The sequence below is a fragment of the Phacochoerus africanus genome, chromosome 9 (assembly GCF_016906955.1).
Source record: "Phacochoerus africanus isolate WHEZ1 chromosome 9, ROS_Pafr_v1, whole genome shotgun sequence".
NCBI classification, from domain to species: domain Eukaryota; kingdom Metazoa; phylum Chordata; class Mammalia; order Artiodactyla; family Suidae; genus Phacochoerus; species Phacochoerus africanus.
The window spans coordinates 9,561,761-9,588,979 of NC_062552.1; the positions used below are offsets into that span (position 1 = coordinate 9,561,761).

General features: G+C 44.5%; 1 protein-coding gene across 4 annotated transcripts in view; it reads left to right on the plus strand.

The window, feature by feature from the left end:
• The window catches only part of PHACTR1 (phosphatase and actin regulator 1), a 321,038-nt gene that overhangs the window by 189,897 nt on the left and 103,922 nt on the right, over positions 1 to 27,219 (plus strand). For all 4 annotated transcript variants that reach the window (XM_047794426.1, XM_047794427.1, XM_047794424.1 and 1 more), the window contains exon 3: positions 14,065 to 14,145. In XM_047794426.1, coding sequence (XP_047650382.1) covers positions 14,065 to 14,145 — 81 coding nt within the window. The remainder of the gene's footprint in view (positions 1 to 14,064; positions 14,146 to 27,219) is intronic.

Sequence of the window (27,219 nt, forward strand, 5' to 3'; positions counted from 1 at the left end):
TACCTTCTTTTTTTTTTTTTTCATACTGTCTTCCATCATGTTCTAACCTAAGAGATTGGCCATAGTTCCCTGTGCTATACAGTAGGACCACATTGCTTATCCATTCTGAATGTAGCAGTTTGAATCTACTAACCCCAAACCCCCCTCCATCCCGCTCCTTCCCCCAAACCCCCAGCAACCACAAGTCTGCTCTCCATGGGGCTCATTTTATAACCATCTGTTAAACTATATAGTCTGTGATCTATTTCTGTTTCATAGATAGGATCATTTGTGCCCTATTTTAGATTCTATATATGTGATATCATATGGTATTTGTCTTTCTCTTTCTGACTCACTTCACTCAATATGAGACTCTCTAGTTGCATCCATGTTGCTGCAAATGGCATTATTTCAATTCTTTTTCATGGCTGAATAGTATTCCATTGTGTATATGTACCACATCTTCTTAATCCATTCATCTGTCAATGGACATTTAGGTTGCTTCCATGTCCTGGCTATTGTGAATAGTGCTGCAATGAACATAAGGGTACATGTATCTTTCTGAATGAATGTTTGTCCAGATATGTGCCCAGAAGTGGGATTGCTGGATCATATAGTAGTTCCATATTCAGTTTTCTGAGATACCTCCATGCTGTTTTCCATAGGGGTTGTACCAATTTACATTCCCACCAACCGTGAAGGTGGGTACTCTTTTCTCCACACCCACTCCAGCATTTGTTATTTGTTGACCTGTTAATGATGGCCATTCTGACTGGTGTGAGGTCATACCTCATTGCAGTTCTGATTTGTGTTTCTCTAATAATTAGTGATGTTAAGCATTTTTTCATTTGCCTACTGGCTCACCACACATCCTCATTGGAGAAATGTCTAGTTAGGTCTTCTCATTTGTCACTTCAAGGATGGACTCTAAGAAGAGTCTCCCCTACTTTCAGAAATCAGAATCAAAAACGACAATAAATAATTTATTTCTGCAAAATTACCTCTAAAACTTTCTGCCAGTTTTCTCCCCCCAGAGCCGTAGGTAGCTGTCCTGCTATATAGTGGCCTGCAGGCACTAAGAACAATCTTACACTCAAATCCGACCTATTTGAAGAAATGGCCAGGAAAGAACTTTGTGGCTTTATTGCTTTATAATCACCCTTCCTTTCATTACTAGGCGTTAGTCTACTGGCCAACTGTATAATTTCATTATACGGTGTCTGCCTTTTTTATTCCCCTTCAGAGACCATTGCATCAGTAAAAAGAGAAGTGGAGTTAAGTAAGAATGTCCTTTTAATGTTTTTGCTTTGGAAAATAAAACATACACTGAGGAAAAATCATTACGCTCAACATATAGTTTAACAGATGGTTATAAAATGAGCCCCATAAAACCGCTGCCAAGTCACAAAAAGAAAATATTGACAGCATCTGGAAGTCCCTGAATGTGCCTTTCTGACTGCAGTTACCCTCCCCACCAAAGGTGGCCGCTGTCCAGATTTTTTATTGTCACTCTTTCCTTTTCCATACAGTTTTAAAGTTGAGAGCTACGCATCTCTAAACCGTATATGTAGTTTGCCAGTTTTGGAACTTTGTATAAATGGAATCACAGTATGTCTGTTCTTTTGTCTCGCTCTTTTCACTCAACACAGCTTGTAAGATTCATTCCTTTTGTGTGCTTACTATTTCTTTTGAAATTTTTCAAACATAAGAAACATCAAGAGAATTGTATAATGATACTGTACACTGCTATAGTTATATAATTTTCACCTAATGGTTACCAAAATCTGGCCGTATTTGTGGCCTTATTATTTTTTTTTCCTGAAGTGCTTTGAAGTAAATTCCAGGCATCTCATTCATCTCCGAAAACTGGGGACAGTAATCCTGTATAACCACAAAGCCGTTACCGAATATGCAGCAAAACTAACAGTCATACCCTGCTATCATCTAATATCCAGGCCCTATTCATATTTTCCCAACTGACCCACAAAATGATTTTATAGCTGGTTTGTTCAAACCAGGATCCAATCAAGACCCATGAAAAATGTGCCTTTAAGTCCACAACTTCCAGCTTACAGTAAGCCAGTGATCCTTTTTCTCTTGCACTTCATCAGTGGAAAAGGCCCCCGTGGGACCTGGCTGCCGCTCTGCTCCCACAGTAAGAGGAAAATCAGTCGCCTCATCTGTGCTAAGGACATGTCTTTCTCGCGTGCTCTCTGACTCCAGAGAAAATTATGCCACCTGCATTACTGTCAGAAAGAAGTCCCTCTTATTAAGGATGTCAAAACCCAAATTGTTACTTTGGACAGATGAGATGCTATGTGGTATTGAGCTGACGGGGTCAGTCTAGTCTTGACTTCTCTGGGGAATGGCTGGGGAGCTGCCCCTCCAGGGAGCACCCTGGAAAGCACCTCTCTATCAGCCGAAGTTTCCCCCAGGACCACAGGAGGCCAGATGGATAGAGGACGCATCACTCTGCTCTGTTAGGATCTTTGCGGTCAGTCATGCGTTGCTCATCTCATGCTGCCAGACTTTAGGTTTTCAGTTGGCGTTGATTCCAGCATTGACCCGAAAGCTATTTGTGAAAGATCTTGGCCTCTCTGTGCCCCTGCTCTTTAGACGGGCTGACTTCCCTGGTTCCTTTTTATCACACAAAACCACATTTGCTTCCTGAAACCCGGTATTCAGATCAGTGTTTCCCAGAAGGTTTTCCTCGGAGTGGAAGTTTCCTGGTCATCCCATGAACGGATCGTGTTGTCCGATGAATTTGGGAGCAACCCGGGGTTCAACTGAGTTAAACCGGTGCCTTTAGGTCCTCTCCTGCTCATGAACTCTCTGATGCTCCAGGGCTACACGGCGTTTCCCAAAATTATTGTCCTCAGAATCCTTTTCTCCGAGCATCTCTGGGGGTTACTCTTGCACAGAACAGACTTTGGCAAGTGCCGACCTAGGGGACTTGGCTGTTATCACCAACAACAGTAAATAAATAAACTCATCTTCTCTCTCGGCGGAGTTCATCTAAGCTATAGCTACTCAGCGTTGCACAAGTGCATGTTGGAGATATTAATTCGTGGGTCCCTCCACCTGGACCACTGCTGAAGTTTATGCTGTAACGATGGGGAGAATCCGGATCTCTGCTGCTTTTTTTTTTCTTTCTGCCTTTTCTGGGGCCGCTCCCTGGGCATATGGAGGTTCCCAGGCTAGGGGTGTAATTGGAGCTGTAGCCACCGGCCTATGCCGGAGCCACAGCCAAACGTGGGATCCGAGCCACGTCTGCAACCTACACCACAGCTCACAGCAACGCCAGATCCTTAACCCACTGAGCAAGGCCAGGGATCGAACCCACATCTTCATGGTTCCTAGTTGGATTCATTAACCACTGAGCCACGACGGGAACTGCAGGATCTCTGCTTCTTATGTGACAAGGACCCTTCCTGCTTATGTTCCATCTTTTTATTTTTAAATTTTTATTCGATTATTATTATTTTGCTTTTTAGGACAGCACCCACAGCATATGGAAGTTCCCAGGCCAGGGGTCAAATTGCAGCTTCAGCTACTGGCCTGCACCGCAGCCACAGCAATGTGGAATCTGAGCCACATCTGTGACCTCCACGATAGCTCACAGCAGCGCTGGATCCCTGACCCAGTGAATGAGGCTGGGGATCGAATCTGCATCCTCATGGATTCTAATCAGATTTGTTTCCACCGAACCACAAGGGGAACTCCTAGATTCCATCTTTTATATGGAACGTCCATTGTTCCCTGTAAAAATCTAAACCCTTTAGGTTTTTAAAGGAAAAAAAAAAAAAGTCCTAGACTGGTCAGCCTCTCTGATGTTGAGAATCACTTGACCTTAATTGCCACATATTTTTGAAGATATTTTTCATTTCGAATTAGTGATTTAATAAATAAACTTTCTTTGGATACTCGAGTAACCGAAAACCTTCTTGCCTAGTTATTCAAAATGTTTGGACATTCATAGGACTCCTGAACGTCATCTGAGTTATAAAAAGCACAATAGTTGGTGCTCATACACATTCAAGAGGTGAACGTGGCCTCTTTTTTTTTTTTTTTGTCTTTTGAGGGCCGCACCTGCAGCATATGGGGGTTCCCTGGCTAGGGGTCTAATCGGAGCTATAGCTGCCAGCCACAGCCACAGCCAGATCTGAGCTGCGTCTGTGATCTACACCACAGCTCATGGCAATACCAGATCCTTAACCCACTGAGCAAGGCCAGGGATCGAACCTGCAACTTCATGGTTCCTAGTCGGATTCATTTCCCCTGCGTCATGAGGGAACTCCAAACGTGACCTCTTGAATGTATTTGTCATATTGCTCTGCCTGAAACTAGACATTTATTCCTTTTTTTTTTACTTCTTTCTTGAACCCACCCATTGAGATTGACAGCCTTGTTGCTTTTCGCATTCGTTTCCTCATGAAATAAGAGATCAGCTGGTATTTGCCATCTGACCTTTCAAAGTGGAAGACCTCTGGGTATATCCCCCTCCTCCAAATCCTTAAGCTCTTCTCTCCTCTTTTATATATTGTGTGTATACATTTAGTTTTGAGTCTCTTCATCTTAAAAAAAAAAAAAAAAAAAGGAAATTGTTTTCTGGAGCTAGTGTAAACGCGGGTGGATTATTTCACGTTCAGTCCTTCAAGCGTAGAGTTGTTGCATCATATTCCTAATCCTCCTTACTTAGGACAGCCTGTGGGGAGCAGAGGTAAATTTCAGGTTCTGGAGGCTCTTTCCATTCGTCACTTGTAGATCTCTAGCCTAAATTCCCTGTCACGGGGGTGGTAAAACTTCAAAGGAATGAGAGCTACAGATTTTACTGGCAAGTTGACTATTTTAACTGAAGGGCATAAGACTGTGCCGTAAGCTGCTGCCGATTTCATCATTTCTCAATTATTTTTCTCTCAGTTGTTGTCCCCTACAGAATGTAATTTAAGGGCCGTTGAGCAGAGAATTCAATAGAGGTGGATTAGCTTAAAGAAAAATCTGAACAATTCCCTGCCCTGATACTATGAGAAGAACCAGAGGACTCAAAAAGCACCAGTATTGCTTCCCCCCACCTTTCCTCATTTTGTGCAATATAAAGTGTTTCTTTTTTCCATCAGGACTGGGAGCACTTAGAAAATGCCCTGCCCAGTAAGCCTAATGATGTATTCTAGAAAATTTCTCATACTTGTTCACAGGTATATTCACAGTAGCAAAGTTTATAGGTCAAAAACGTGAAGCCACTTAAATGTCCTTCAGTTTCAGATGCTGAAATATAAGTTACGGCACTTAGATCACATGTCATGGTTTGCAGTACCCAGAAAGGAGGAGGTGCTGCTCTAGGGGCTGATGGGAAAATCTCTAAAACATACTGAGGAATGAGGAGAAAAAAAGTGGGAGAACAATATGAGCAGAACAATCTATTTGTGGCTTTTGAAAACTTTGTTTTTACAGTGAAAACTTTTCCTGTATTTTGATAAATAAAACATAAAAGTGTACATGTGTGGCTGCACATGCAAAAATTAAAAAGAGAATGTCTTAGTTATTTTTAATAAATTCATCCAGCCTAGGCATTCATGAAGCAGAATAAGCCCATCCAAGATGCCTGTTTTAAATTCATCAGTGTCAAAGAAGCATAGGATTCTTTGGCTTAGCCCAAACCCAGATGGAGAGGGAAACTGAAAAAAATAATTAGGGGGCAGTGGTGGAGAACTGGCTTTTCCGTAAATATGGCGTAGACCGCCATTGGTGGCTCAAAGGACGAGTTGATAAAAGTGATTAGAACTGCTGTCACCCCATGACCAGAGTTAGTCTCTGAGCTTTGGTAGATTTTACTACTGAGAAGCAATCCTTCACCAGGCTTTCTGTTACTAAAGCATTTGCTCAGATATAAACAGACTTCAGAGCAATAAAATGGAACATAAAGCTGTGAAATCCTGCTTTGGTTTTACCTTGATTTACAAACTAGTGCAAAGATAAGTGTGTTTTAGAATATGATGGAAGATAGTGTGAAAAAAAATATGGGAGTTGCCGTTGTGGCTCAGGGGTAACGAACCTGACTCGAATCCATAAGGATGTGGGTTCGATCCCTGGCCTCGCTCAGTGAGCTAAAGGATCCAGTGTTGCCGTGAGCTGTGGTGTAGGCATTGTTGTGGCTGTGGCATAGGCTGGCAGCTACAGCTCCAATTTGTTCCCTAGCCTGGAAACTTCCATATGTTTTAGATGCAGCCCTGAAAAGACCCCCCCCCCCAAAAAAATGTACATAGATGTAGGACTGGGTCACTTTGCTTTGCTGTACAACAGAAATTGAAGGACCATTGAATATCGACTATACTTTTTTTTTTTTTTGTCTTTCCTAGGGCCACACCTGTGGCATATGGAGGTTCCCAGGCTAGGGGTATAATCAGAGCTGTAGCTGCCGGCCTACACCACAGCCACAGCAACGCGGAATACGAGCTGCATCTGCGACCTACACCACAGCTCACAGCAATGCTGGATCCTTAACCCACTGAGCAAGGCCAGGGGTCAAACCCACAACCTCATGGTTCCTAGTCAGATTCGTTAACTCCTGAGCCACAATGGAAACTCCAGTACATCAACTGTACTTTAATAAAAAAAAAAATGAAAAAGGAATAGAAAAAATAAAACGCAGGTTTTGTTATTATTCAGGTATGGTGAGACCAACGGATCTGTATATGTACAAAGGCAGTACATACACACACCCATATACATATGATGAAACATTAGTCATAAAGAAGAATGAAATATTGCCGATGGCAGCAACATGGATGGACCTAAAGATTTTCATACTAAATGAAATGAAGTCAGGCAGGGAAAGACAAATACATGATGTCACTAACGTGGAATCCAAAAAAAAAAAAAATACAGATCAACTTATTGACAAAACAGAAACAGACTCACAGACAGAGAAAACAAATCATGGTTACCAAAGGGGAAAGGTGGGGATAAATGAGGAGTGTAGGATTAGCAGATACACGTCGCTGTCTATAAAGCAGATAAACCACAAGGATGTACTGTATCGCACAGGGAACTGTATTCAGTGTCTGGGAGTTTTTTTGTTTTTGCCTTTTTAGGGCTGTACCTGCAGCATATGGACATTCCCAGTCTAGGGGTCTAATCGGAGCTGCAGCTGCCGGCCTCCACCACAGCCGCAGCAATGCAGGATCCAAGCTGCATCTGTGACCTACACCACAGCCCACGGCAACACCGGATCCTTAAGCTACTGAGCAAGGGATTGAACCTGCATCCTCGTGGATACTAGTCAGATTCATTTCTGCCAAGCCACGACAGGAACACCCAATATTTTGTAATAATGTATAATGGAAAAGAATCTGAAATATATGTATATGTAAATGTATATATCAATATATATATGTAAACATATATATCAGTTATATATGTGTGTGTGTATATAATATAACTGAATCACTTTGCTGTATACCTGAAACTAACAAAATATTTTAAATTAACCATACTTCAGTTAAAAATTTTATCATGAAAAAAATAGATGGTGATAAAGATGCAAGAATAACTGTGCCTTTCAAGGTTTTCTGTATGGTTTTTATATTAATATTGTCTTTAATGACGAGCTTAGCCTTTTTTGGATGGGCCAACCTTTGAATGTGTTTTGAGGACCCATTTGGGGCCCTTTCTGATGCAATAATTGAAAAGTCTTCCTCTCATCATTTCAGGAAAGAAAGAGGGGTTTGGGAAGCTTTTTTTAAAAATGTATTTGGATCTGTCACCTAATTCTTTGTTGGTCTGTTAGGACAAATCAGTCATCCCCTCCCCCCCCCCCCCCCGCTTCATTATCTCATATGTTGGCGTAGAATTTATATTACATGTGCCTCCAGTAGCCTTCGCACTTTTGCTGGTTTATGCAATTTTTGTTTTGGTGTTTCAGTTGCCACAGGACCATCTTGAAAGCGTGTTACGGTGTTGTGCATTTACTTACTACAGCCTGGAAATTTGGTCCTTTTCTAAAGATCCAAGGAATTGCATTGCAACTATCTGTATCTAATATCTGTACATTCATTTTCTCATATTATCTTCCATTATGTTCTGTCCCAAGAGATTGGATATAGTTCCCTCTGTTGTACGGAGGGACCCCGTTGTTCATCCATTCTAAATGTAATAATATGCACCTGTTAACCCCAATCTCCCTCCATCCCACTCCCTCCTTCTTCCCCTTGGCAACCACAAGTCTGTTTCTGAGCCCATTGTGTTTCAGTTTCTGGGCAGTAGTGAGCTTGTCTTTGGCCCCAGTTAAACTTAGCTCTGACTTTGGGAAAAGTAAGATCAGCAGAGAGATATCGTGCATACCTTGTTACAAGAGATAGTAGGAGTTCCTGTTGTGGCTTAGCAGTCAACCCACATGACTAGTATCCGTGAGGAAACAGGTTTGATCCCTGGCCTCGCTTGGTGGGTTAAGGATCCAGCGTTGCTGTGAGCTGTAGTGTAGGTCACAGACGTGGTTCAGATCCCACGTTGCTGTGGCTGTGGTGTAGGCTGGCGGCCACAGCTCCAATTCGATCCCTAATCTGGGAGCCTCCATATGCCAGGGGTTCAGCCCTAAAAAAAAGACAAAAAAAAAGAGATAATAAAGAGCGCCTTAGAAGCAGCTCCTCAATGTAAGATGTAATTGTGTCATTTTACCGTGACACTCAGCCCCAAATAAAGTTTATTTTAATGGAAGTTTTAAAACTTCCATTTCTAAAGCTTTATGTATATTACATTGTATTTAGAGCCTATATACATTATCATGATTTTCACAGTAATGAGGAAAAAAACAGACCTGAAAATTTGTTTCTGCTCTTCTATTTAGCTCTGTGACTCTGAGCACGTGAATTTTGCTGGGCCTCAGGTACCACATCTGTAAAAGGGGAATAATAACCCCTCACAATATTGTGGTGAAGATTAAGTTAAATGACATGACTTCCCACCCTTCTCAAAAAGGTCTGTGCATCCTCTCTGGGCACAGGATTCTGCACTAGGAAAGGGACAAATCCAGAGAACAAATAAGCCATCTCTTCCCAGAATGTTAATTAAAGTTGGACCTTGGTGTATGTGGGACAGGGGGTGGGGAGGTAATTTCTCATTTAAATAAGAGCAGATATGTTATGTCAGGTTTATCTTTGTTCTTAAGGGCAATCTCAATAGGTTGAAGAAACGGTGTGCCGCAAATGGCACAAGTTTGTTCTTTTTATGGCTGAGTAGTATTCCACTGTATAGCCATGTACCTTTTCTTCTTAATCCTCAATGTACTTTTAGGTTGTTTCCATGTCTTGGCTATTGTGAATAGTGCTGCAGTCAATGTAGGGGGGTGTGTATCTTGTTTAATTATAGTTTTGTCTGGATATTTGCCCAGGAGTGGAATTGCTGGATCATATGGTCGTTGTATATTTTGTTTTCTGAGGAAACTCCACACTGTTTTCCATAGTGGTTATGCCAGTTGACATTCCCATGACTGCAACTAGAGATTGTCATATTAAGTGAAGTTTAAGTCAGAATGAGAAAAAAATATACCATATGATATCACCTACATGTGGAATCTGAAATATGGCACAGGTGAACCTATCTGCAAAACAGAAACAGACTCACAGAGAACAGACCTGTGGTTGCCAGGAGGAGAGGGGAGGGAGTGAGATGGACCCAGAGTTTGGGGTTATTAGATGCACTCTATTACATTTAGAATGAATAAGCTGGGAGTTCCTGTTGTGGCGCAGCAGAAACGAATCCGACCAGGAACCATGAGGTTGCAGGTTCAATCCCTGGCCTCACTCAGTGGGTTGAGGATCCGGCATTGCCTTGAGCCGTGGTATAGGTCACAGATGTAACTTGGATCCTGTGTTGCTGTGACTCTGGCGTAGGCCGGCAGCAACAGCTCCAATTGGCCCCCTAGCCTGGGAACCTCCACATGCCACAGGTGTGGCCCTGGAAGGACAGAAGACAAAAAAAAAAGAAGAAGAAGAAGAAGAATGGATAAGCAATGAGGTCCTGCTGTATAGCCCAGTCTCTTGGGAAAGACCATGATGGAAGATAATATAAAAAAGGGAATGTTATATATGTATATTATACATAATATATATATATCATTATATATAGTTATATTTATAGTTATATATATATATATGCATGCCTCGGTCACTTTGCTTCAGTGGGTTAAGAATCCAAATAGTATCCATGAGGATGTGGGTTCGATCCTTGACCTTGATCAGTGGGTTAAGGATCTGGCGTTGCTGTGAACTGTGGTGTAGGTCGCAGACATGGCTCAGATCTGGCATGGCTGTGGCGTAGGCCAGCAGCTGCCGCTCCGATTTGACCTCTAACCTGGGAACTTCCATATGCCACAGGTGCATCCCTAAAAAAAAAAAAGAAAAGGACGTGGATGCTGGTGTTTCAGATACTCGGATCTGAACATTTCTTCCCATTTCTCTTAGAATGACATGGTCAGTAAGGCCCTACCTGGCCCAGCCCCCCTGCCCCTCTGGCCCCATCTCAAGCCGTCATTCTCCCTCCATCCTGGTCATGCCAGCTTGCTTTCTGCTTGTCCGCAGTGCCATGATTCCTCCGTCAGGAGTGGTTGCCAGCTTGCTGTGTCAGGAGTGTTTCCTTCAGCTCCTGCCTGACTGCCCTGAGCTGAGACAGTCATTTTTCAACCTCTGCTCAGAGTCTCTTTCTCAGAAAAGCGTTTTTTCTCTCTTTCTTTCTTTCTTTCTTTCCTTCCTTCCTTCCTTCCTTCCTTTCTTTCTTTCTTTCTTTCAAAAAAAAAACAGCCACACCTGCAGCATATGAAAGTTCCCAGGCCAGGAGTTTGAATGGGAGCTGCAGCTTCGACCTACACCACTGTCACAGCAACACCAAATCCAAGCTGCATCTCTGACCTACGCCACAACTTACGGCAACGTCAGATCCTTAACCCACGGATCGAGGCCAGGGATTGAACCTGAGGGATTGAATCCTCCCGAGATGACATCGGGTCTTTAACCACAACAGGAACCCTGGAAAAGCCTTTTCTAATTCCCCATTGGCAGAGGGTGTTTATCCGCATTCTGTTGAAGAGAAATCTGTTCGTGTACATGGTTCAAAACAGGATGGCGAGGAAGGTCTTTATTCACCTGAGAGAGATAGCAAACAAACGTTTTGCCTAAACATTCTCACTTCCTCTTGCCTAGTTGCCTTTCTTGCTGTGCTCCTGAGCAAATCTTTTTTTTCTTTTTAAATCAGGCAGAACTTTGTAACTCACTGCAGGTGCTTCTGTGTCCCTTCCCCACGTTCCCCTTCTGCATGAAAACGCCCTGCTGGCCTCTGCCCATCTTATCTTTCCTTTGGTTCTGAGCATAAAACCCCTTCACTTCTCAAATAAGCACAGCTCCCATGGTTCCCACACCCACCTCTAAGCCTTGTCCTTCCATCCAACCCTCCTGCCCTCACCTCTGCGGGTATATATCTATATGCCTCTGTCTTATGGTTAATATGTTCTCCGTAAGCTGGTGCCTAACTCAACGTTTATTTTTTCCTTTTCATACCCCTTCATTCATTGTAATCTCAGGGAGGGAGTTAGAACACAATTCTTAAATAATATGTTCCTTATCTATGAAACAGACGCAGAGGCATAGAGAACAGACTTGTGGTTGCCAAGGGAGAGGGAGGGTGGGGGAGGGATGGATTGGGAGTGTGGGATTAGCAGATGCCAACTACTATATACAGAACAGATAAACAGCAAAGTCCTACTGTAGAGCATCGGGAAGTGTAGTCAATACCTGTGATAAATCATCGTGGAAAAGAACATGAAAAAGTGTGTGTGTATATATATATATATATATATATATATATATATATATATATATTCATATATATATGTATGTGTAACTGAATCATGTTGCTATACTATACAAATTAACATATTTTAAATAAACTATACTTGAATAAAGTTAATTTTAGAAATAAAATAGTAAGTTCCAGAATATGTAACCACAGAGTTCCCATCGCGGCTCATCAACCTTGAGGTTGCAGGTTCGATCCCTGGCCTTGCTCAGTGGGTTAAGGATCCGGCATTGCCGTGAGCTGTGGTGTAGGTCAAAGAGGTGGCTTGGATCCCACGTGGATGGCTCTGGTGTAGGCCGGCGGCTGCAACTCCAATGAGACCCCTAGCCTGGGAACCTCCATATGCTGCAGGTGTGGCCCTAGAAAAGACCAAAAAAAAAAAAAGTACTCAGTGATTTTCAGCCTGGATTTACCTGAGAATGACCCAGAGAGCTTTTTATTACCATATAGATGTCAAGTCCCACCCCGTACCTGATAAACCAGGGTGGCTGGGGCCAAGGCATCGGCGTTTCCGGCGCTGGCAAAGCAACTGGATTAAGGTCACACAGCTATTGGTAACAGAGCTACAATCACAATTCTCATTTCCTTGGTTTCTTTCTTCTTCCTTTCTTTCTTTCTTTTGTCTTTTGTCTTTTTTAGGGCCACACCCGAGGCACATGGAGGTTCCCAGGCTAGGGGTCGAATCGGAGCTGTAGCTGCTAGCCTGCACCACAGCCACTGCAACGCAGGATCTGAGCCACGTCTGCAACCTACACCACAGCTCATGGCAACACCAGATCCTTAACCCACTGAGCAAGGCCAGGGATCAAACCCACAATCTCATGGTTCCTAGTCGGATTCGCTTCCACTGCGCCATGACGGGAACTCCATCCTTGGTTTCTTCCTAGTTCCTTCCCCTTTGCACTGAATTCGATTGAGAGGTGTGTGTGTGAATCACCTGTATCTGAATCTGTCTGCATCAAGTAGTTTCCTGATTTTCTAACTGGATTTTTCACCACCCCGAATAAGTGTGTGTGCAAAGGACGTGAAGGACCTCACTCAAGCTGACCAAACTGGCCACGCTCACTTCTCACCTGCTCTACTCAGTGTTTCTGGACATGTCAGCCACTGCCCTAGCTCCCTGTCTTCTTCAGGCTCTGCTGTGCTGTTGCTCACTTCCCCGCCTTGGGGCTCCGTTTCCACTTGTCTTTGTCTCCATCGTACCCCCTGATCCAAGAGGAAATGGTCCCTCTCCCCCCACCACCCCCACCCGCCTGAGCGGTTGGCTCAGGTGAGTGGCTAGATCCCAGTGGAGGTGCATTTGGGATCTGAACAGATCAGCTTGTTGCCAGGAGCCACGAGAGGAGAACGGTGGGCGGCTGTCCTCACGGAGTCTCCCACTGCCCACTAGTCTCTCCCCCAGAACCCGGTACCAATCCAGGGAAGTCTTTAAGGGCTATCTTTGTACCATTTTTTATTTTATTTTATTATTTTTTTTTGGTCTTTTTTTTTTTTTGCTATTTCTTTGGGCCGCTCCCACGGCACATGGAGGTTCCCAGCCTAGGGGTCGAATCGGAGCTGCAGCCACCGGCCTACACCAGAGCCACAGCAACGCAGGATCCGAGCAGCGTCTGCAACCTACACCACAGCTCACAGCAACTCTGGATCCTTAACCCACTGAGCAAGGGCAGGGACCGAACCCGCAACCTCATGGTTCCTAGTTGGATTCGCCAACCACTGTGCCACGACAGGAACTCCTGTACCATTTTTTAATAGTTGGGAAGCAACAACTTCCTCCTTGAGACCTGATCTGTATGAACTAGGTAATTAAAAAAGAAATCCCACCTATGAGGCAAGGCCACACTCAGGAAGATGCAGTGTGATGCAGAGGTCAAGCCAAAGGCAGAGGTAGCATTTCTGGCTTTGAATCCTGGATCCGCTTCTCGGTGGTCCTCTGATAGGTTGTTGGGAGGCTCTATGCTAGTTTCCTCAACTACATGTCATGATGAAATAAAAAGGTAAACATGCCTACCTCATAGGTAATTTGATTGCCGTGAAGATTCAGTGAGTTAATTGGACTAACATGTTGAGCACTGTATCAAAACCTGTTAACTGGTATTGGTTAGCTTTACATTAATTAGTAAAGTACAATTTACCAAAGATGTCCCGTATGCGGCATTGCAATACATCTTAGAATGTGATGCTTTTTAAGAATGCCTTTGTTGTCTCCTCACACCGGCTTTCTCTGTGTTTTGCTTATAGCCCTGGAACGGAAAATCTCGATGAGGCAAAGCAGAGAGGAGCTGATAAAACGAGGGGTCTTGAAGGAGATCTATGATAAAGGTAAGGGGACCGCCCCAGTCTCCACAGGCCAGAAAGGGGTCATGCGTAGAAGCTGCGTGCATATTTCTTGGAGTTAGATGCCACATTCGCCATCACAGTTGGAACCTCGAAAACGCCAGACACTTCTGGAGAGATCAGAGAATGTAGCCAACAGTGCTGAAGCTGTCGGTATTAGGGCAGGAATGGAAGACCCCTTCTCTCAGCATTGGCATCAAACCACACGATGCCAAGAAAAATGACGTGGCCCCGGGGATGGTGTCGGTACTGGTGGTGAGCCTGCTGGGGTCTGAACACACACAGCTGGGGTGAATTTAATTGCTTAGGCTGTTTCAGGCACTAGGGGTTCCCAAGACAAATGTTAGAAATCCACGAGCAGCTAGAATTTCTCTGAACAAAATTTTTGGGGCAGCCCACCTCCCTATGATACAGGAAATCAAAGTGGAAAAGATTAAGTGTAAATGAATACATGTGATATTTCAAACGTGCTTCCGGGGCTCTGGGAACGTGATCCCGGATATTTGCTGGTGAATTGATTCTGATTGAACTTTAAACACGAATGTGGGCGGTGCTTTACCCAGTGTAGTAACTATTCTTCACCCCTCCCTGCCCATCCTTCACTTAAAGCTTTAAGAGAAATGATGAACGGTCATTCCCGTCTGGTTACAGTCATCCGTAGTAATTGTTTCAGGTCTTCTTGTTTGAGGCCAGTGGTTAGCTGTTGGGCCAGATTTTTAAGTCACATGTTCTCCTTTAAAGCCCCACCCTGGTCCTCAAAGTGATCCTGCCATGCGCAGTTTACCTGGTTTCTGTAGGTCTCCTCGACGCCTAGTTGGTGTCCTCATACAGAAAGGCAAGTTGTGTTGCTCACATGGTGCTTCTCTCCGGTTTCGCTGAGTTGGTCCTGATTCCTCTGGTACAGTTCACCTCATTCATTCCCCTTACGGAGCTTCCCTCTGGCACCTTTGAGGTTTTTTTTTTTTTTTTTTTTTTTTTTTGGTAGCATGAATTGCCACCCTGAAATGCTACAGGTTGAGAGTGGCATCATCTCGCTTGCCGTAGTGGCAGGGGATGCAGGAGGTAGGGTGTGAAGTTGTCCTATTTCCAGCCGCTTCTCACCTCTCTGTGAATTATCAGAGCCTCCTGGTGTCAGGCCATCCCTCTAGCGAGTCACTGTGTCCTTCTCCTTCTGGGAAAGCCATACCAGGATACAGCTGGATCAAGCTGTCCCGGGAAAAAGCATCCATGATTCTATCCCTTTGCTGCAAGCTCATGCTTGCTGTACAGCCCCCGACAGCCTCCTTTGAATTGACCTTACGTTTTCCTCTTTCATCCTAAGCTCCTTTCTCCATGTTCCCTCCCAGATAGAGACAGAAGTGTCTGACCATAGGTATCGTATTACACGATCTGCATTCAAGGGGTTAAAGAAGTATTGCTGTCACAGCTAAAGCCTGTTCGGATCCGCTTAAATGATCCCTTCCCCCTCCCTCCCCTTCTTCATGCAACTTTTATATCACTGCTATAAAACTTCAGGAATCCTCTGAAGTGGAGACTACCTTTTATTACAGTATTTGTTATTTCCATTACACCTGATAAGTAGGTTAGAGTAAATATTGCCAGAGTAACCTCCTGGATTAATCAAAGAAGCCAGAATGTTAGAACAGAAACCTGATTATGTAGAGGAAATTGAGGGGGGGGTGCTGCCAGCCCACACCATGCGTTTCCCCCAAGATGAAGAGTCGAGTCTTGTTCAAGGTCATCTCATAGCACACACCTGGTCCCTGGAATGGAGGAAAGGACCAGTCTGGCCCCACTCGTCACCACAACTTCTGGTTTTATTTTGGTCTTTGCGCTTAGCGCTGTCCGCTTTGTTCTGTTCAGTTGTTAACTGGCCTTCCTCACTCACCCGTTAAAACCCCCAGGAGAACAGGGACCTCGTCAGCTTGCTGCCAGAGCCCCCCAAGCCTCCGTGCTTGAGATGGATTGACTCACAAAAATACTTACTGTTTGGTTGGTGGGAAGGGGAGAAGAGGAGGACTAAAAAAAATGTACTATCTGCATTCCATAGTAGGTGTGGAAGTTTGTATTTGCTGTGGGTTTGTAATTGCTGTGGGTTTTTTTTTTTTTTAATCAAAGTATCCATTTAATATCACTGTAGACATGAGTCACATCACATTCCATTCCATTCCATCCACTGTGAGGAACATGGGCCTTGGAATCAGATGGTTTGGATTCAATTCCATTTCTACTGCCGAGAAGCTGTGCAACTTTAGTCAAGTTGCTTAACTTCTCTGTGCTTCTCTTTCTTTATTCCAAAGTGTGGATACTATTGCAGTGAAGATTCCATGAGATAACATATCTGTGTTAGTTGGCCAGAGCTGCCATCACAAAATACCACAGCCTGGGTGACTTAAATGACAGAAATGCATTTCCTCACCGTTTTGGAAGCTGGAAGCCCAAGATCAAGGTACCAGCAGGAGTGGTTTCTGCTGAGGCCTCCTCCTCGGCTTGTGGATGGCGACCTTCGCGCCGTGTCCTCACATAGCGGTTCCGCGGGTGTGCATGCACCCCTGGTGTCTGTTCCTCTTTTCATAAGAAAATCAGTTCTTGGATCAGGGGGCCAGCCTTGTGACCTCATTTAACCTCAGTTACTTCCTTAAAGGCCCGTTCTCTAAACACAGTCACATGGGGGTTTGAGCGTCAGATGTTGGTCAGGGCGAGGGGGTGGGTGACATTTCCATCCGTAGCGTGTCAAGTCGAATAGTGGTTATTATCCCATGAATTCTCAAGACATTGTTCACATAACCGTGAGTCGAAGTGGTCTCATCATCATCACCCTTTATGGTTTCTGTTTATTCTTTTTAGGGCTGCACCCATGGCATATGGAGGCTCCCAGGTAGGGGTCCAATCAGAGCTGCAGCTGCCGGCCTGCACCACAGCCACAGCCACACCAGATCCAAGCTGCGTTGGCAGCCTATACTGCAGGTCTCAGCAACACCAGATCCTTAACCCACGGAACGAGGCCAGGGATCGAATCCGCATCCTCACGGATACTAGTCAGGTTCCTAATCCACTGAGCCACAGTGGGAACTCCCTTTATAATTTTTTGAAACTCTTACATGCCTAGTTCAGGCCCCCACGTTAGGAAGGGACATCATGGTCCCCCTTTATCTGAGGTGCCAGGATCTTCAAACCCCATAATGGTCTTACCAGCATGGGTGGCCGAGGACCCAGCCCCCTGATGCTTGACTCATTTGCCTTCTCACCCCTCCACCCTGCCTCCCCTTAGGCTCTAAACACATCCCTTCCCCATCATTCAACTGTCTGCATCTGGGATTCTAGTAAGTAAAACACATAAAATTGTAAGGCTGCCACCTGAGTGAAGAGCCAAGTGGCAACGAGCCCTTCATCACTCTCCGAGTTGTTTGTTTCAAAGATAAATTTCATAGACCTTCAGCAGCCCTTCCACATTGCCTGGCTGGTCATCCCTCACTTTGGCACCCCCTCCTGTGTGAGCACATGTGACCCTGGTCACGTGGCAGCGACACCGTTTCCACCCAAGCTGTGCTGTCACAGACGGCTGCCCGTTAATTCGCAGTTACTGCGTCAGCCCGTCCCCAAGGGCCAGCCCCTGTTCATGTTGCAATTAAGCTCTTTTATGCCTGATATTGCTAACGTGATGAAAAGAAGCTTTTCTCCTCCAATTCTTTGTGTTATTGATTTTGCTTAATAATTCCTTCCTCGTTGATAGAAAAGAGAAAGGTAGCAATAGGAGATGTGTGACTGGGCAGGAAGAACTCAGATGAGTGAGTTCTCAAAATTCTTTAGAGTTTTCTTAGCAGGTTAAAATCTCAAACTGGCCAATAAGGTTTAAATCAGGCCAAATGAGAGCCTGGATTGAAGAGGGGAAATTTTCTCACTATCTGTATGAGCTAGCTCAGGAATCCTTTTCTTAATCGAATGTATATGAAAGAGCAGAAGCTACTGGATGGCTTGCAGTTTTTTATTGGTTTCATATAGCATCCTGCACATTTAATGTTCAGAAAAAAATTTAGATAAAACTTGAAAAAATCAAAAAAATTGTTTAATCACTGGATATATTATGGCCATGTAAAAATGCAGCAAATTTTGAATACTACATACAAAAAAAATTTTAAGTCGTTAGTCACAATGTAGTAGGAACAGAAACCTTTAAATTCTTTTTCTTCTGTGTTCCAAATTTTCCACAATATGGATAAAGCAATTTTGTCAAAAACACAGTGTAAACATTACAGTGAACCATCATCACTCTAAAGAGTAAAAGTATTAAGCCAGCTAATGATGGAAAATAATCTATACATTTATAAACAGCTTATTTTTAACTATTGCCCAATTTCAAAGTCTATTTTTTTTTTCTTTTTTGGCCTCCCCACAGCATATGGAGTTCCCGGGCCAGGGATCTGATCTACGCCGCAGCTGGGGCAACACCAGATCCTTTTAACCCACTATGCCAGTCCAGGGATCAAACTTGCATTCTGGCTCTGCAAAGATGCCGCCAATCCCGTTGCGCCACAGTGGGAACTCCCAAAGTGTATTTTTTTGAATTAGAACTTAAGGGTTCTCCTAGATTCCTGGAACATTCATTCATTCATTCATTCATTCAACAAGTTGGTGCCAAGTGCCCCTCTGGGCCAGGTGGTCTGGGTGTTGAGCTACAATGATAACCAAAAGAGCAAAATCTACACCTCCTCTGAGTTTACGTCCTACTAATGGAGATAGGAAATAATTAAATAAGAATATGGTATGTTGCCAAGGAGTAATAATCACTCTAAAGACAGACAAAGCAGCAGGATAGGAGATAAATTCAAAGGGGGAGCCAAGATTTTCTATAAGTGCAATCACGGAGGACCTCTGGAGGAGGTGATATTTGCACAGAGACCTACATGCAGTGGTGGGTGGCTGCAGCGGGAGCATTGGTTCTGCTATTACTTCTAAACAACCTATCACCTTAATGTCTTTAAGCCCCTCAGTATGTTTCTTTTAAAGTAAAGCCTCTGTATTGCATTTGTCTCTCTCTCTGTTCTCTGTCAATCAGAGCACATCCCCCTCTGCCCAGAGTGTGCAGCGGCTCCCCACCTCCCTCAGAGAAGTTCCACATTCCTGCAATGCCATACAAAACCCTCCACTATCTGCCGTCCAGCCTCTTCAGTTGGCTTCAACTCCCTGGCCATACCTTCTCGAAACTTCCTCTCTGTGGTCTCTCCCCAGCCCTGCTTTCTAGCCCTGACATTGGCCTTGGCTGCACTCTCATCCTGGAACCCGTTCCCCCAGAGATCCATCCACATGGTTCCTTCCTTTTTCAAGCCTTTGCTCAGATGCCACCTTCTCATTGAAGCTTGCCTGGGGCCCCAGATTTCAGATTGTCACCTCCTCCCATGAGTCCATGGCCCCTCACCCTGCTCTCCTGTGGTCTCTCTCTCTTGCTCTCTCTTTTTTTTTCCCTTCTGTCTCTTATCACCTGCCAGTGTGCTCTGTAAGTTGCTTATGTGTTGTGTTAGCCTTTTTCTCATCAGTCTTTCCTCGCTGAAATATGAGCTTCGTCAGGTGGGGCAGGATCCTTGTCTGGCTTGTTCACTGAGTTTGTAGGCATCTGACTGCCAGCAGTCGTGCCTGGCACATAGTTGATGCTCAGTATATGTTTATTGAAAAATAAAACAACAATAGGAGTTCCCTGGTAGCCTAGTGGTTAAGGATCCAGTGTTGTCACTGCTGTGGCTCACTCAGGTTGCTGCTGTGTCCTGGATTCAATCCCTGGCTTGGGAACTTCTGCATGCCACAGGCACGGCCAAAAAAACCAAAGTGACAACAAATGGCAGCCTGAGGCGATTGCATGTACACGCAACTTGGTTTGTCCACCTGCATTGACAAAATCCGGAAGAGTGAAACTGATCCCCCTTGTTGATTCATGTGTATGGTCCATAAAAGTTTATTGCCTGTTATTTCAGTAGGCACTATTACATTGTGTGTATATTCATGTCTGTGGATGCCGAATACTCTATTTACAAATAGTGGCTTTTAAGTGTTGGGGAGAAAATGTCCTGAAAACAGTGAGTTTGACCGTTAGTAAAATTGTGACGATGTTTTCTCAGACTTGGGAAGGATCTCACCTGGCCTGGCTTCTGTTATTTTTCCAGTGCACGGGTGAAGCACCTGCAGGCCAGCAAGGTAATAGACGCACCTAAGCGTTCATGGCCAGTGAGTGTGGACTCTGAAAACCCCTGCTCAATTCCTTCATTCAGAATTTATAGGATTACACACAAAAAAAATATGATTATGTTGCCCATTGGTCATCAGAGGCTCTTAATACATATTGCTATTAGGGGTTATTGCCAATGAGCTCTGCACATAAGCATAATTCTGTGTTTAAAACATGTCAGGTGATTGTACTATATTTTCATCGTTGGATTTTCCAATGAAGTCTCAGTTCTGTCACATCCTGTCCCTTGGTTCATGCAGTATGGATATGTTAATTCACATGAGTGGCTATATCACGTATCGGGAGGGAGGCGGGGGAAAAGGGACCACCTCTCTCTGTGGAATGACACGCTGTCGCCACTGCACATTACATGTGTCCACACCCCAAATGGGAGCAGGGATCTGGGATCTAAGTTAGACTGCTGCTGCCACTGCCCTGGTTCCCAGGTGGCCACTCACTGCTGTCACACCAGGACCCTTGGGGAGGGCAGGGAGGGAGGAGATAGTCCCACCAGAAGACCACAAAGACCAGGGGGCACAGGACAACAGAACCGATTGTGTGCCAATGAGAGACTTCTGTTTCCACTCTGTGCTGGGAATTGGCGATACCATTTCTCAGCAAATAATAAAGTGCATTGGGATGTGCTTTTTCCCTTAATCGAGTTAGAGTGACCACTTTGGAAGGTGTTATTTTTTAAATTATCCACACAAGCAGCAGCTCCCTGAAATGGACAACTCTTCTAAGCAGAGGCTGTGTTCCAGAACTTCCTCTCCCCCACTTCCGGCATTCACAAGAAAAAGGCCTGATATTTAAATTAAAAGGTCGTCATCTTTTAAAAATAAAAATAACAGCTCTCCCCTGTATCAGAGGAGATGAATGTACTAGGATTGAGCCTTTTAAGTTCTGTTGTTTATCTGGTATCCCAGGTGCATAGACTTTTAATTAAAGTCTTCAAGTTTATGGGAAATGCCTTTCACAGCCTTTACCAGGCACTGTTATTTTGTCACATTTTTAGCTGTTTTCTGATGTCTCACCTAGAAATGGCATCTTCTGGAAGCTGTGATTTGGAGTAACCATGTGCAAATGAAGAGAGTGTTTCCTTTTGGCCTCAGACATGCAGTCATTTCTGTCGCATCTTAGTGCCTAATGCAGTGGCTTGGCCTCGTGGGGCAAATGGAAAGCAATTTAAATGATAAAATACAGAATAAAGTGACGTGGTAATCCAGATTCTCTTAAGCAACATGGTTCTTTCAGAAAATCACTATCCCACGTCAAAAAAAAATCATGAAAATATTATCATAGTGGTGAGCGAGCATTCCCCAACAAACGTATTCCTCTGTTGTGTGTCTGTTGATTTCCTGTTAGGTTGCAGGCATCGTTCGGGGCACCAGGAATGCTAGGGGTCAAGGTGGGCTCCCCTAACGGAACTGAAAGCCCCAGAATGGGTTCAGGTGCTTTGTGCTTATGATGAGGAAGTTCAGGGGCACATGGGAGCACCACCCACCTGAGCCTGGAGAATCAGGAAACTTTCCAGAAGGATGGTATCTTAGAGGAAGCCTGAAGGCTAATGAGGGTTATCCTAGAGAAGGTGGGCTGTGTAGACGAATATTACAATAGACGGATTCGCCTGTGGGGAGGCACCAGGTTGGGGATAGAGAAGGAGAGAGAGTGGCCAGCCTGTCCGTACAGTGGTCAGAGCCGGTCCTGCAGGCAGGAAAACCATAGGAGTTGCTTATTCTTCGTCCTGAGAGCAGAGAGGAACTCTGGCAGGGTTTTGCAGTGATGAGGATGCAAACCATCAGATTTGCAGCCTCATCACTCTGCCTGTTTGGGAGAAGGACTTGAAGGGAGACCAAGGTGTGAGTTAAGGAGACCAGCTCGCAGACCATTGCTGGGCTTTGGATGATGTGTTGGGAGGTTGCAGGAATGAGGGTAGTGGGATGGGGGAGGGGAGAGGACTGGCTGGAGAACCATAGGAGATGGAGTCAGAGGGCCTGGGGCTGCTCAGTTTGGGGGAGAGAAGGGGAGAAGGAGGCTGACACTCAGGATTCTGGCTTGGCAACTTGATGGACAGGTACTACAGGGGCCATTTGCGAGCTGAGGACCCAAGAGAGATGCGTTTGGGGCACAGAATATCACAATGGTTTGACCACATTGAGTCTGAGATCTCCACATGTCTCAGCAGATTTGAAACTCAAGAGGGAGATCTAGCTTGGAGATGCAGGTTTGGAACTGTCTGTGTGTGAATGTTATGAAGTCATACAGATCGATGGCATTTCTCCGAGGAGATGTAGAATAAGAAAATAAAGTGGCCCTGATGGGAAACCCCTTGGTACCTCAGCATTGAATGATCTGGAAACTTAAAAAAAAAAAAAAAAAGTCTGAGAATAAGTAAAACCCTCAAAGACTGAGACGTACACAGAAAAATAGGAAGTAAACCAGAAGTGGGTAGCATTATAGAAGCCAAAAGACAGTGATCAGCACAGAAAAAAAAAATGATCCAGAGCATCAAAACAGACACACTTAAATAAGAAATGTCCTTTTATTGATTTTTATGCCATTTCATTGTAGGCCCTTTAGTTACCTGTGAAGCCCTTGTGCAGTCAGCAGGGTGTAAGTTAAGATGCTTATGGCTTCAGGTAACAAAAAAACCTAAGGAGGCTAAAGCAGTAAACAAATTTCGACCAATGATCTTCCATGGATTATCCTCTAAAGTATCCCAAATGCCTTGAGCAACCCTTGGCATTTTTCGGCGCTCATGAATATTTATTACATGAAGGAGTGAGCCATTCATTCATTCATTCACATCATAAAATCCAGTGGTAGGGCTGGTTAATTCGTCAGCTCAGGACATGGCGAAGGGATGCCATCCTCAGGCTCTAACCCCTCATGGTAACAAGAGAGCTGCCATAGTTCCAGCATTACATGCAGACGCAAGACCAGAGGAGAGAGAGAGGGCTTTCCTGTTTCTTGATTTCTCTTTGTAAGACCACGAACATCTTGCTTCAGTGCTTCTCCAGAATTATTCTCCTTTCTAATTGACTAGAATTCTTAGAAATAATCACTGGATGTTTCTTTTTTTCCTCTAATTTTGATAGACGTTTTCATAAGCCAAACTGTTGCAGGTACAGTCAACTCCCAAGAGCTGCGACCTAATAAAAGTTATCCTTGGAAGACCATTCCCAACCCACATCCTGGGTCCCACCTATGAACAGTCCAGGGCAGGGGACCTCAGGCAAGGGGAGCATCATGTTCACGTCTTTTTTTTAATTGAAGTATAGTTGATTTACAGCCAGGTGTACAGCAAAGTGATGCAGTTATACACACATATATATCTATTTTTTTCAGATTTTCTTCCCTTATAATTACAAGGTACTTATATAGCTTATATAAGATAATCTAATATAGTAGGTAAGATATATAAGATTATTATAAGATACTAAAAGATACAGTATTATAAGATTTTATGATATTTTTTCAGATTTTCTTCCCTGTAGATTATTATAAGATAACATAATTCCTTGTGTTGTATGTAGGTCCTTTTTGGTTATCTGTTGTAATTATGTGTATATGTGTGTATATGTTAATCCCAAACTTCTAATTTATGCCCCCCCCATCCTTTCCCCTTTGGTAACTCTAAGATTGGTTTCTATGTCTGTGGTTCTGTTGCTGTTTTGTATTTAAGTTCATTTGTATCATTTTTTAATGTATATATGTAAGTGATATATGATATTTGTCTTTGGCTTACTTCACTTAGTGTGACAATCTCCAGGTCTATCCATGTTGGTGCACATGGCGTTATTTCATTCTTTTTTTTTTATCACTGAGTAATATTACATTGTGTAAATACACCGTATCTTTATCCATTCATTGGTCATTGGACATGTAGGTGCTTCCATGGCTTGGCTACTGTAAATAGTGCTGCAGAGAACATTGGGGTGCATGTATCTTTTTGAATGATGGTTTCCTCCGGATAAATTCCCAGGAGTGAGATTGCAGGATCCTGTGGTAGTTCTATTTTTAGTTTTTTAAGGAGCCTTCATACTGTTCTCCATGGTGGTTGTACCAATTTACATTCCCACCAACAGTGCAGGAGGGTTCCCTTTTCTCCACACCCTCTCCAGCGCTTATTATTTGTAGACTCTTTATTGATGGCCATTCTGACCAATGTGTCCACTTCTGATGCTTGCTCATTCCACAGCCACTACCCTGTACTGACCTGTAACCTGTTCATGATGAGAGGACACACCAAACTCTGGGAGGTAATAGCTAATAAAAGGAAAGATAGCCCTAATTAGAAAAACTTTCCTGACTTCATACATTTGCCTAGGACTCATGTAGAATTAGACAAATCGGTAGGGCATTCAGGGAGTTCCAGTCGTGGCTCAGCGGTAACGAGCCTGACTAGTATCCATGAGGATGCAGGTTCAATCCCTGGTCTCACTCAGTGGGTTAAGGATCCAGTGTTTTTGTGAGCTGTGGTGTCGATTGCAAACGCTGCTTGGATCTGGTGTGGCTGTGGCTGTGGCTGGTTTGACCTCTAGCTTGGAAGCTTCTTTATGCTACTAGTGCAGCCCTAAAAAGCAAAGAAAAAAAAAAAAAGCTAGGCATTCAGCCTTAACCCTCACCTAAATATCTGTAAAACAGCTGCACTCTCCTGGGAGCCCCAAGCCCAGGATTCTGGCCCCAGCAACCTCATCTTCTGTCTGTACGAGGTCCAAGGCAGCTTCTCATCTCCTGGAGGCTGTTTTCTGAGTGAAAATAACCCAGGATCCTAGACTGTGCAGCCAGCAAAGCCTTGCTTTGCTTTCATCCTTTTGTGCTGCTCCCAGCCTCCAGCCTGCTTGATCAGAAACAGCCTGTTACTAACCTGCGGGTCCTCCTAGCCTCTCTGCAAACACCCTTGTGTGCATACTCTTCAATCCGTTCTGCCCTTGCTCATCCTCTCGTAGGCTTGTTGGGGGGTCAGTACGTGCTCAGTAAGTCAGCGATGGTCCCCACCAGACATCTGGCCTGGACGGCTCCTCTGTTCTTCTAAGATGCCCGTATCCTCTTGCCAGTGCCCCTTCACCGGAGCCTATACTTTCTCTGCTTCTGCCCAGAGAAGCTGAGATTCCATCGTGAGGCTTCAGGACTTCTCCAAAGGCCATGCAGTTGTGGGTTGCTGGCGTCAGGGACCCCGCCATCCACTTGTACCCTCAAGCACATTTTTCCTCCCTGCATTTTGGCCCTCCCACCACTGCATCTTCTCTAAAGGAAGGATTTTCCACTGAACTGACCGTTCATTGTGATGTGGACGAGTGGAGCGACGTCGTTGCAATCTCCCAGATCCAGAAATAGGTTCACTTTTGCACCTTCGTTAGGCCCATTTTTTGTGATTTTTTTTAAGTCTACCTTGAGCAGGGCTGTCCAGTACAATTTTCGGCAATAAGAGCCATGTTCCATCATCTTTGCTTGGCGGTTGAACACTTCAGATGTGGCTGGTCTGACCGAGCAGCTACACTTTCAATTGTATTTCATTTGCGCTAGAACCGTAGTCACGCACACATGGCAGGCAGGCACCCTGTCCAAGAGCCCAGCTAGAGAAACAGAGCTGCTTCAGTTTTGAAATGGTGCATCCCTATCATTTTCCTCCTCCGACTCCAGCCATGGACGATTGTTTAAAATCTTGGATCCTCTATCGGCGATGAAAGGCCCCTTGCACGGCAGCGTATGATTCTGTGCAATTCACATTATCATACAAGAGCCTAGGAGAGAAACTTGTCACTCCGTTCATTTTACATTCAGTGAAATGTAGATGCCCCAGGTGCATTTTTAATATCAAAATGCCCCGGAATAGCAAGCCGGTAAATCCTCTTGCAGCTGCAAACCTTGGAGAGAACAGTCATTGTTTGGAACTAGTGATCGGAACCATCATATGTCCTCGGGATAGATGATGCGAGAACCAGTGGGCTTGGGGGGAACACTGGCGAGGAGAATAACTGGACCCGGGACCGAGGACAGAAACACCTCTGGGAGACAGATACCACATTTTGGCACGATGAGATGTTTGCAGTGGGAGGAAGCGGCCAAGAATGCACATGAGCTGTGGTTTGCTGACCAGGAGGTCCAGTCAAAGGCAGAAAATGCTGATAAATCCAGCAGGAAACAGCTACAGGGAAGTGCAACTAAAACAGGCTTCCCAAGGTCACTGCCACTTTTGTGATGGGAAGTCATTGCAGCTCGAATATTCAGTAGTTTTAGGCAAAGGCCTCTGGGCAAGAGGGAAAAAATATTAACATCAAAATAGGATATTATATCCAGAACAACAAGAACTATTTTAAAAAGCAAGGTGAGGAGTTCCCGTCGCGCAGTGGTTAACGAATCCGACTAGGAACCATGAGGTTGCGGGTTCGATCCCTGCCCTTGCTCAGTGGGTTGATGATCCGGCGTTGCCGTGAGCTGTGGTGTAGGTCGCAGACTCAGCTCGCATCCCACGTTCCTGTGGCTCTGGCGTAAGCTGGCAGCTACAGCTCCGATTCGACCCCTAGCCTGGGAACCTCCCTATGCCGCAGGAGCGGCCCAAGAAATGGCAAAAAGACAAAAAAAAAAACCCAAGGTGATTCTCCAAGCACAAAAACATGTGCCCATTCCCTTGTGTTTAAAATAATCTAATCAGAGTGTCATGGAATGAATTACAGCCTGAGCTTGAAATCCATCTTGCAGAGATTTTCAAGGGAGTAGGTTCAAAAGGATTCTGAGAGTCACGACGAGGCCTGTGTCAGACAGAAAGGAACCTCATGGCACTTGCACAATTGTTCTTCCATGTAAGCGAGTCAGAATAATCGATAGACCTCTGGCTG